General features: G+C 35.7%; 1 protein-coding gene across 1 annotated transcript; it reads left to right on the forward strand.

The window, feature by feature from the left end:
* Positions 1-595: 595 nt before the first annotated feature.
* LOC120252479 lies at positions 596-5631 on the forward strand. Its single transcript, XM_039260652.1, has 5 exons — positions 596-1265; positions 1407-2948; positions 3579-4274; positions 4942-5096; positions 5590-5631. The coding sequence occupies exons 1-5, from the start codon at positions 596-598 to the stop codon at positions 5629-5631; spliced, it is 3105 nt and encodes a 1034-aa protein (XP_039116586.1).
* Positions 5632-12598: the final 6967 nt, after the last annotated feature.

Below are 12598 nucleotides of genomic sequence, written 5' to 3' on the forward strand. Positions count from 1 at the left end.
GTCTTGTCCAGAAAAATTTCTTCGACTCCGACGACCTCTCACAAAAAAGGGAGGGTGGTTATAGAGAAGGAAGTGCCTTGAGTTTGCTGGTTTTCCATTTCTTTTCTGTTTCAGTTAGCTGATGATTGCTGATATTCTACTGATGGTTCTGGTGCTCTTTAATATTTGGTTTATCATGTTTACAGATCATACTAAATTTATTTGCTGGAATTGTAGGGGAGTGTCTAGTCGGGATACTACCTCCAGAGTTCTTCATCTAATGAATAAGTTTAGGCCGACTTTGATTTGCTTAGTGGAGACAAGGACTAATGATGACCGACTTCAGAGGTTCTGTGCTAAGCTCAAATCTTAATGGAAATGGGCTGCAATTTTAGCAGAAGGGTTCTCTGGAGGTATAATCATTATATGGAATCATAAATTAGGGTTTGTTACTCCTGTGGTAAGATCCAGGCTTGCTCTTCATCTGGTTATAACCACTGGTCTTAATATGAATTGGATTATTTCGGCTATTTATAATGCTAACTCTTTTCAAGGTCAAAGGCGCTTGTGGCATGAGTTATCTAGTATGAATTCTTTAAACTTACCGTGGATTCTAATGGGAGATTTTAATGCAGTTGTTTCTCAGGAGGAGCATCGTGGTGGTGCCCATTACTATTACAGAAGAAAAGCCTTGGCTTTCTCAGAATTTATTGCTGCTAATAATTTGTTGGATATTAATTATGTAGGTTCTCAGTATACCTGGTGCAATAATCAACAAGGATTAGCAAGAAGATGGGCCCGTTTGGATCGCTGCCTTGTTAATCCGAGTTGGTCTAACAGTTTCGATGCATGCTTAGTTAAGCACCTCCCAAGGTTTCTTTCGGATCACTCGCCTATGCTTCTTTCTATTACTCCTCGTATTGGTAATAAGAAGAAAATTTTTCGTTTTGATAACTACTGGTTAGATTATGTGGGTTGCCATGAAGCTGTAAGGAAAGCATGGTGTTTTACCCCGCATTCTAATCCTATGCATGCAGTTTCCCATCTTTTCTCTCGAACTAGGTACTTGCTACTAGATTGGAAGGCTAAAGGTTTATGCTCTATAGACTCAGCCATAGAGAAATTGGAGAATTCCATTCTAGAAGTTGAAGAAAAAGAAGGGTTAGGTGATGGTATTGACTATTCTCCTCAGTCTCTTTCAATTATGTACAACAATTTATCTGCTTTGCATAGACAAAATAATACTAAATGGGCCCAACGAGCTAGGCTCATGTGGGTGCAAAATGGTGATAACAACTCTTCTTTTTTCTTTAATTCTGTCCGTTTTGGGAATCATTATAATTCAATTACTAATATCAGTGATTCTAATGGCATTCTACATACTGATTAGCCGGGTATCACTTGGACTTTCATTAGTTTTTTCTCAGATCTCTGGACTGATTCGGCTAGGCGGCCGGTTCAAGAGATCATTAGTGTGCTTCCTGATGATCTCCCTATGGTGTCTTATAGTGAAGGTGAAGCTCTAATAAAAGAAGTTTCAAAGAAAGAAGTCTTTGATGCACTTTTGTCACTTCCAACTGGTAAGAGCCCGGGCCCTGATGGATTCAATGTTGAATTCTATCGTTTTTACTGGACTGAAATTGGGGACTTAATCTTTGCAGCGATCAGGTATTTTTTTGAACACTCTGTTATGCCGAACTCTTGGGGTAGAACTTATGTTGCATTGATTCCTAAGAAATCTAATCCTCAATCTCCTGCTGATTTTCGGCCCATTTCTTTATGCAATGTGTGTTATAAGCTGATCTCAAAAATCCTTGCCAATCGTTTGAAATACATTCTTCCTAATTTGATTGGGAAAGAACAATGTGGGTTTGTGCATGGTCGTACCCCTTTCGATAATATAATTACCCTTCAAGAAGTGGCCCATTCGATTGATAATGATAACAACCCCCCGAGGATGTTGATTAAGTTAGACATTGCTAAATCATATGACACTATGAGTTGGTCTGCAATTCTTGTTACCTTGACTAAAATGGGTTTCCCTGGTAGATGGGTTAGCTGGATTCATACTTGTATCAGTAAAGTTTCTTATGCTTTGTTGATCAATAAAACTCCTACTTCTTGGTTTTCTACTAGTAGAGGTATTAGACAAGGTGATCCGATCTCTCCTTACTTGTTTATTCTTGTAGCTCAAAATCTTACCACTATGCTTAATTATGCTATGAACTCTAATTTGATTCCGGGTTTTGATTCTAGACTGATTCATAATTTCAATCATTTGATGTATGCGGATGATCTTATCCTTATTACCGAGGCTTCCCGAAAATCTGCCAGGAATATTAAGAAGTGTTTACTCTTTTATGGGAATGTTACTGGTCAAAGAATCAATAACTCTAAATCTGAGCTCATTTTTCCTAGTCAGTTTAACAAGCATCTTGCCAACAGAATTACTATGATTATGGATTATAAGGTGGGTTCCTTCCCTGTTAAATATCTGGGCATTCTTATCTCTCCAAAAAAATTGGCACTCTCTTGTTTCACCTCCATGGTAGACAAGATTGAGAAGTCAGTCACTTTTTGGAAGAAGTCCAGAATTTCCCCAGCAGGGAAAACAATCCTTATTAATTCTTCTATTATGACATCTCCTTTATATTACCTCTCTGTTTATCCAGTCCCCAAAGGAATTCTTGATAGGATAAATAGAGCTGCCAGGACCTTTTTTTGGGCTAAGGATAGCAATCGAAAGGGCATCAACTCAGTCAGTTGGGATGAAATAACTCTTAATCGGACTGAGGGGGGTTTGTCAATCAGAAATTTGGAGTCCTCTAAAATCTCTCTTATGGCAAAGAATGTTCTTAGTTTGCTTAACAAAAACACTGTTTGGTGGGTTTCTTTATTGGAAGTTAAGTATGGTGCATTTGATATTTGGAAAGGCAATATCCCTGGGAAATGCTCTTGGTTTTATAGAGGTTTGTTTCGGAATGGTTTGAGCATTAGACCTTTCCTCTGGATGAAAACTATTAACCCAGCCTTGACTAATTTCCTGAATGACCCTTGGTATTTTGAGATTCCTATTGCTCTTAAACCTACTTATTTAAATATGAATTTCGACTTTTGAAAAATTTGCGATTTCGATTTTATGGTTGACATTCATTGGGACATTGCTAGATTGCAGGATATTTTTGGTTCTTTTATAAATGATAATATTTTGGGCCAAATTAATATCAGACATGATCAAGGTAATCTTTGGGTTTGGTTTCCCAAATCAAGGGGCTCTAAACTTTCTTCAAAGATATATGATTTCTTTAATCATAGTAAGCATTTGGGTGATAATTGGGATGGTTGGGGAAGGTTATGGCGCCTGAAAACTGCACCTAGGGCCAAATACTTCTTATGGTTATTGTTTCATAATGGGGTGAAAACTAATGAATATCTCTATCAGCTGAACCTGGGTCCTCAAAACTTATGCACATTCTGTAATTTACATCCTGAGAACATAGAACATTTATTTCTAAATTGTCACAAGACTCGTCAGATTTGGAGCTTAGTGTGCGAGGAAATTGATAAGCCAATTAATCTTTCTGATGGGATCTCTTCAGGTTTGTGGCTAGATCATAGTTTATTAGGTAATGATAGCTTCACTCAATCAGTGATTGTAGCCACTGTGTGGCTTATATGGAAAGCTAGGTGTAACAAAATCTTCAAAGAGGAAGAGCTGGATTGCAAGAGGGTATCGATCAATGCCATTAGACATGTCAGGGAGTATCAGTTGGCCTTGTCTCCTCTCTTGAAGAGTAGCTTTGTGTTGAATAACTTCACTATAGCTGAGAGTCCTATTTTACTTATTGCCTCTGTTTATAATGCTGACAGTTCCTCTGCAGGTCTTGGATTCATAGTGTCAGACTATACGTCCACTCTGATTTGCTCTGGATGTTGTGGTTGTCCAGTGATCTCTGCTGAGGATGCAGCAGTCAAAGAATTTTCCTTTGCCTTGCAGGTCATGCTCAATTGGAGGTGGAATTTCAAGATCAAGACCATACTGTCTTCTAGTGCAGATATTGTTGCAGCTATCCTGAATAGCTCTCGGTTGAATGATTGGCGTCTTGACCAGCAGCTTTTTTTCATTGGAGACCTACTGATTGAGTTGGGCAATCCTGCTACTCATTTGATTCCAGGAAGATGGAGTAAAGTGCCCTCGTCTCTTGCGCTTTATGGTCTCAACCATCATGAAGTGTCCCTGTTTTTTAGTGGTAGAGATCTCCCCAAGTGGCTGATGAAGTCCCTTAGATCTCAAGGTTTTGCTTGCTAACTAGTTTTGTCTAGGTTGTGTTCTTGTTTTTTTTTTTTGTTGTTTTCTGTTTCTTCTTGTATTTCTGGTTTTTGCTTTGTTTAATTGTAATTTTAACAGTTTGTAAACGGTTTTTTATTTTAATAAAATAGCTCTAAGAGCTCTTTCCCTCAAAAACATTATTTGGAAAGATCTATCGCCTCCAAAATGTTTTCATGTGTTGAAATGGTTATATATAATAGGATGTAATTTGGTTAATTTAGCTTGGGCCATGCATCTCCCATGTCTATCTTATTTATTTATACAAGATTGTGCTAGGATAGAAACGTTGTTTTACTTCGAGGAGGAGAGAGAAATCCAACAACAAGAAGTCTCAGAACATCGCCCAACGTTCCCTGCATTAGAGTTCTTAATTATAAGAAAGCTACCAAAATTAGTGAGCATAAGCAATTTTGAATTGGATTTCCCTCGACTTTCACGCCTTATAGTAGAAGATTGTGCAGAGATAGAAACATTGGTTTACATCGAGGAGGAGAGAGAAATCCAACAACAAGAAGTCTCAGAACACCGCCCAACATTCCTTGCATTGGAAGATGTATTTATAACTAATCTACCAAGCTTAGTGAGCATAAGCAATTTTGCATTGGATTTCTCTGGACTTACATTTCTGTTAGTGCGTCAATGTCTTAATCTAAAGAAGTTACCATTCAAGAGTGGCATTAACAACAACAGTCAAAGAATACTCATTGATTGTAAGAGAGAATGGTGGGAAAGCTTAGAGTGGGATGATGCCACCATCCCATCTAACCTTCGGCCACGTTTCAGAACGGTAAGTTTCATGTTTTCTTTTATTATTTCCAACTTATTCACATGTACTGTGCATTCATGAATGTTAAATCAAGTTATTAATATAATTTTTTAATTATTAATCAATTGCTATTATAGAAGGGTTTTTTCTTAAATTATAGAATTCATTTTTACTATTCATACTGAGTTCTTTAAAGATATATATAAAGAGCTTAAAAATTTATTATCTCTGTATTATTAACTCAATAAGATCTCACTTTGGAAGGGGCATTTATTAATTGGGCATATGCATGCCTCTTTTCCTACCTTATTATCCATGTTTGAATGTTAGTATATATATAGTTTATCTATAGTTTATCAATATGCATCCATTATAACACCAATAATAATTGGATTATTATTAAACGCACGGACAATGTTGGAAGCATGGAAGAATATGTAAAAGTATGTAATTAAAACTAGGAACATTAATTTATTAAGAATGATTGATTTGCTGAATATTCTTGTCTTTACAGGATGGAAGCCTTAATGAATGGATGACTAGTGGTAGTGAATGAAAGGTCTTTGAGTTTTCTCTATTTTTGTCTGCACAAGTTAGAGATCAGCTCATGCTCAAATCAAGTAAGATCAACGTTTATTAGGAGAAAATGTTCTTTTCTTTTCTTATCTTTTTTGTTTTTAGATTCAATTTGCAACTTATAAATTTGAGAAATCATGTCATCCATTTGACAGGTCCTTAATTTCCTGGGTTTTACATCTCCAAAAGCTTCTCAAATCTACAACTTCTCTTCGTGATTAATCAGTGATCTACCGAAGTTACTGTGCAATTGTGCTTTGGATTGCTTGTGTTGTTTCTGGTTTTCTTCTCAAATCTGAACACTTTAATTGGTTTTTTATTTATGCCGGTGTGAAGACATATTATTATTTGGTTTCCAAGTTTGAGGTCTGTTTACTATTATTATCTTTTGTATTTTCTAAGTTAAGTCTGCCTTGAAAGTTGATCGATTGAAGACATTAATCGTTGGGTTGTATCTTTCATTCAAACTATATTTTCAAGTAAGTTGTACTTTGTGAACATGTTGGAAGCATATATATATATATATATATATATATATCTGTAAAATATTGTTTATTTGTTATTTTCACTTGCATATTGCTAAGGATTAATTGTGGACTTTGTCTAACTTTGAAAGCCTTAGTTTTGTTAATGTGCAGAATGGTCTAAAATGAGGGGCTTTCAGACCTAACTTTTGTTTTTTTGGTGTTACTATTGTGATATGTATTTTTTTTCTCTCTCTTTTGGCAGGTTAAAGAGCAAAACAAAGGCAAAAGAAGGTGTTAATTGATAAATGTGTTGGTACGGTTCATAAAGCTATTTATGGAAAAGGAGGCTTTGGCACTTCAAAAAGATAGTTTTCATTGAGATCAAGATGAGTGGAGATTCTTTATCTATTCGGTAGTGATAGCTAGATTCTACTCATCAAGCCAAGGCAAACTTGTTCGAGGATCAAAAGTTTAATACTGGAATACTAAAGAAGTATTGGGTCTCTTGTTACAACAGTTTATGATAAGGTGATGTTTCTATCACAATTTTGTGTTGTTTAGTTTATTTAGAGTTGAATTTTTTTGCTTAGATATTCATGACATATTTCTAATAAGGGTGTTATAATATATTATTTATTTATTTTTCCTACTTTATTTATTTATTTTCTTTTTCTGCAGGCTTGCTAGTGGGATTGAAGTGCATGGAGCTTCCTTGAGTATAGCAAGTATTCAACAACTTGTGGAAAATGAGAACCAGATCATCAATCTCTTTGAAGGTCCAACAACCTGATGATCAATCAAAGCTTTGATTTCGCAATGCTACTGAAGAGCATTAACAGATTCTCAAGTTGAATCCAGATTAGGGAACAAGAGAGGATAAGTTTGGCAAGGCATAATTTTGATCGAGTGAACAATTCGATGAAGCAAAATTTGGACAGCTGAAAAATTATGTCATACTATCAATATTTATTATATGATTGAATAGCTCATCACGCATTGTGCAGTTTTTTCTTAAACAGAATTCATCACTTTTCTGATCATTAAAGACTGATGTATCCTTATTGTCAAATGTCACCTCTATTGTCCAAATCTTTATTTAGCCATTTGCCTGATGTTTTTCATTTGTAACATTATCAATTTTTTTTTTGGATAGATGATAAATTTACAAGACCTTTCCATTGCTTGGAAGATTTTCCTGTTTTAAATTTTCCTTGAAGATCTGAAGGTACAAACATTTTGACAAAACACAAGGATGAAAACAGAGTAGACAGTGCATAAGTTTGCATGAAGCTTAATAGAAACTATTGTCAGATGAAAATATTCACAAATCAAATGGCACAACAAGAACATTAACACCTTCACATATATAGATATAATTCCAGCAACAGTACTGCAGGCACATATATAACAATGTCATATTCTCTTTTTCATTTCCTCCATTCATCCATTCAATCAGGAAATGGGGCAATGCTTTCTCTGAGCCTTTGATACTCATGCTTTTTATTATCAGTAATTTTGGGTGGTCCAGAAGCTTTTCTGACACAAATTTTTTGGAAAGGGTTCACCTCAGCAAAATAGTTTCTAGAATCACCAGCATTCTGTAAACTTGGTACTATGCTGTGTTTCTCGCTAACCGAATTATTAACATCCAAAGGTGCTACAGCAATGCCTTCCTGCTTTGTAGGGACTGATTTGACTGGTCAAAAGACAAGCCCTTTGCATTTGTACTTGAACTACCTCCAACTGTTGTGGATGATGTTCCACTACTTGCAACAAAAGGTACTACTATTGCCTTCTCATATCTTGACCTTTTATCTAAGATATTATTATCTAATGATGAAGCTCCAAATTCATTTTCATATAACTGTTTGGATCCCAATAAGTCTCCCCCTGATTTATTTGTGGTCCAGGAATTGAAGTTTCATGCAACTCGCCTGCAATCCGAACTGAGGACGGGTTTCTGGAGTTAGCTCACCCTCGCGGGATCGCGACCCTTTGTCCCGCTCATTATAGCATGTGTGTCACCTAGGGCATAAGGGGCATGATGACCACGTCATCCTCACCTGAATTAATTATATATTTTATCTTCGGAACTCAACTCAAATTGAATCTTAATGTGTCTCACTCTTACAAAATGGATCCTTTACCACAACGATGCTGTCCAGAGATCAAATTATTTCGTATACCTGAACTTAAGGGTGCATCTTTTGCCCTCAGTGCATCTGCTGGAATAAGACTGCTAGAGTCCGCCATGAGATCAACCAAGAATTCCCTAACAAAGAAAAAAAGGAACAAAAGAAGAAGAAAAAGTGAGCAGTTAAAGAAGACATTAGGCATTAAGAATAAGAAAAAAACACAGTTTTGTCGTGAAAACTACAATAAGTCTTCATTAACAATGACACGAAGCATGATCCATACGAATACAACCAAAGTTCATCATACAAAGTGACCGATACAACAACAATTCCTTGATTACAACATAATTCGATCTTTTCCCATTGAAGGAACAATGTAATGGTACCCAAAAAAAGAGAGAAAAAAGGAAAGGCAAATCATCTCAACACATTACAACTCTTCAGTCAAATAAACTTTTGCAGAGGCAATAGTATAAATCAACCATTCTGAAAAAGAAGTTAAAAAAAATGAAGCGGAAATATCTAGCTATACTTGTACACAATTCCTTGTTATGCAACTGCATACACAAAGCAAGAAGCATTTAAAAGAAATACTAATAGCAAGTGGTAAAACTGTAAAAGTTGTCAAATGAAAAAAAAAGGATTATTTGTGAAATCATATAACATAAATAGGTAAATGACAAATACCTGCGGCTCAATAACTTCAAAAATGAGCTTTCAACATTAACTTTGTGTATGCAAGAACTCACATTTTCATTAGTAGGTACTCACATTTTGGTAAAAGTCATGATCAATAGTTAACCCCAAATGATATTATACAAGAACTCACATTTTTAGTAAGTACTGATCCTCTACAAGTAACACCACTTAGTAAACATAAACACACACCTTATGGTATCTAATTTTATTATGTTAACAGCAGCATTGTCAACCCCAGTGTACTGGCTTTCTTTGACAAACTTGCAAGGACACCAGCATTGTCTGCAAGGACCTGCATGGGTATGGTTTCATAACAAGATAAGAAGGAAAACGGGGGTAGGAAACATGATGTAAATTGCATGGATGGTGTGCCAAAATGTGGTGATGATAATGAAAGATACCTCATTCTAAAATAGTAAGATGCCTGACCTTGAAGAACATAGCACGATGATGATATAAACCTAAGTTTATGCAACCAATAGGTAATACACTTGTTTGTAGTGACATTTGTAACTCTGTACTATTCTGCAATCATCTTGCTAACATAATACTAGCAACCTTTACAGGGCCACCCATATGCCCGGCTACAAGTTCAAATATTCTTTGAACTAAAATTCCTACCTCAGCAGGGTAGTCAAGCAATATACACTTTGTTACTTGTTCTAACTCAACCAAGTCATGATCAATAGCATGATTGACAACAATAGCTTTGAAACCAAGATTTCCATTTTGGAGCGCCACTAGTGACATAATCTTTCCTTTACTTGCAGAAGTTGCTAACCCAAGTGCATCATAAAACCCATCCAAAAATTTTTGTCTTTATAATCAAGAACATTATATACCTGGAAGCAGAAGATAGAAATACACTATTTAAAAATAATGGACTAAAGAATAACAAATGCACATTATTATCACATTCAAAGGCATAAACAAGACGAGAAAGTGCGAGAAATCTAGCATGAAAAGGCAAAAGCTTATCTTGAAGGACTAAATGCAATTTGCAAAATTATCTATGGTAATATCATAAATCAATGTATTCATTTTCAAACATTAAACATAAGTACAGTCACAGAATATTAGATTGGAAAAGACTTCTGAGATTGCAAAACATGAAAAGGCAAAAGCTTACTTTGAAGGAATAAGTGCAATTTGCAAAATTATCCATAGTAATATCATAAACGAATGCATTGTTTTTCAAACATTAAACATAAGTACAGTAAAAAAATATTAGATTGAAAAAACTTTTGAGATTGCAAAACATGTAGGCAAGCAAGATGAAAACATGAAATCCTCCACTGATTGTAGAGTCTTTTATTAATCATAGTGGAAAGAGATGGGGGGTGGAAGTAGTCACTAGTCAAGCACCCACATTTAAACAAATTGGATGATCCTAATTTCTAAGGCCCAGGTCATCAAGGAAGAACATGGATATTGTAGAGTTCCCTCACGTAAAATAGAGCCTTATCTTCATAGAAAATTCAGGGGAAAAAAATGCTGACAGTCCAGTGTCACATCTGCCACTCTACAACTGGAAAGTAAATGAACTTCAGATCATTGTCTTTGGTCTCACCATCTTCTTCACATTCTAGATTGTGTAAGGTTATTGACAACCATAAATGAGAAAAAGATTTGAGAAATAAGGAATTAAACAAACCCAGCAAAGATCAATCATAATAAAAAGTAAAGTTAATTGGCTTATTTCTTTTTTATCACTCTACCAATAGCCATAGACAACCCTAATTTCTCAAGAAAAAAAAAAGTCGCAATTCCTATCCAAAACCATAATTTCCAAATTTCCTATTGTTCTTAAGCATAAAAAAACCTAAATCGCATACTAAAACAAGAGAAATTCAATCTCCAAAATGAGCAGGTCAAAATGAACTCACCCAATACCAACGAAAAGGCACATCTGCAGAAGCATCCTCCTCCCGAATCGGATACATCCGCTGCTTTCCCAAGCTAAGAAGCTTCGCCGCCCCTCGCCGCACTCATAGATCTCTCACGAAGCTCTCTTCCTCCAGTTCGGCTCATCGTCGAGCTCTCTTTGGGTCTAAAAAAACTCCTCCGCCCAAGCCTAAGGCTTTGCTTGGCTGGGAGGGTTTGGAAGGGTTGAGGAGGGTTTATAAAGTAAGGGTTCTTTGAACCCATGCTTGGGGGAAGGGTTGAGGAGGGTTTATAAGGGTTTGTAAGGGTTTTGGGGGGTTGAAAACCTCCCCTTTCCCTCCATTCATCAACCCACCAAAATGGTGGGTTGGGGAGGGTTAAAATTTTTTTTTGACAATTTTGCCCTTATATAATTCTTATAATTACTAGCTTTGCCCTTTATATTAGGTTTTAGTCCATGTTAGCTTCCCATCACTCCTCAACTGCTTGTGCTTCCTCAGCCGCCAACCTGACTGTTGTAGAGGTGATTTTCCCAGCTTTTATCTATGCGATTTGGTTTTTAGTAGATTCAAATTGCATGCTTGATGATGGTTGCTTGATGTTGATTTTCTTCATGCGGTTTGTATGTGGTTTGTGGAGTGATTCGTTTGGTTCAACGAATTATAATTTTGATTTTTTTTTTTGTTTGAAACTGAATGGTTGGTTGTTTTCTTGAAGAGATTTTATCTGAAATTATATATATTGTTCCAACAACCAAACTGTTATTAAGATCTCAAAATCTAGTATTTATAATCTTAACAATAAAGATTATGCCTGGAAAGCTTAAGATTGAATTGAGACAAGGCTGATTTCTTTTCTTCATTTTAATTGAGATTTTTATGTCCGGACATGTTTAAGTTTAATGTGATCGTCAATTAGCATCCATCTTTATCTCATCTTTATTTTTTTAGTGGTTAGATCTCTAATTTTGTATTCAAAGATGATAGGGTTTTATGATTTAGTGTTTGTTTGCTCGGAAGATAGATGTTTTGATCTAAAAAGGTTGAACCTAGTGAAGTGATTGAATACATGCTTATTTTTCTCTTATATAAAATTATCACCTTTTTGAGATATAATTGATTTTTATGAGTTCTATTGTGGTTTGAAGTTCCAGTGATTGACTTCCATTGAAGTTTGTAGATTCATCGTTTAGTGGGTGTAATAGTTGTTTGGTGAGAATTCATAGCGTGATGTAAGCATGTTGTGATCATAAGTTCATAATGTGGTGGTGGAGTGGTGGCTCTATTATTCACGTGTTCCTTTCTTATTTTGCCTACATTATTTTTATTTTTGGTCTCAAAGGTTCCTCATGTTACTCGTGCCGATTATCGGTGATTAATATAGCTAAGGATGGATTTGTATGTTACTATTCTTTTCTTTTTCACCCCCATTGTTTTGTCATCTCATTTCTTGTATATATTGTTGAAAAACAATTGTATCCTCGCGACTTAGCTGCTGGCCCGAAAAGTGGTGGCACCAAAGATGATCCAGAAGCTTCCTCTCGATGAAACCCTGGCGACTCGGGTGAGTTTGCAAGATACATCTTCTTGGCTACTTTTGTTATCTCTCTCTCGTGCCTCATTTGTGTGTAATATAACCAATGTAGCATTTCACTTTCCATCTTTGGACTCTTTGGCAATGGAAAATTTCCAACTAATTTCATGGGTGAATTTTTGCATTACACTATGTATATACCTGTGCAGAAACTAGCAATACGTAACTG

Source organism: Dioscorea cayenensis, chromosome 21 (assembly GCF_009730915.1).
Source record: "Dioscorea cayenensis subsp. rotundata cultivar TDr96_F1 chromosome 21, TDr96_F1_v2_PseudoChromosome.rev07_lg8_w22 25.fasta, whole genome shotgun sequence".
Taxonomy (NCBI): Eukaryota; Viridiplantae; Streptophyta; class Magnoliopsida; order Dioscoreales; family Dioscoreaceae; genus Dioscorea; species Dioscorea cayenensis.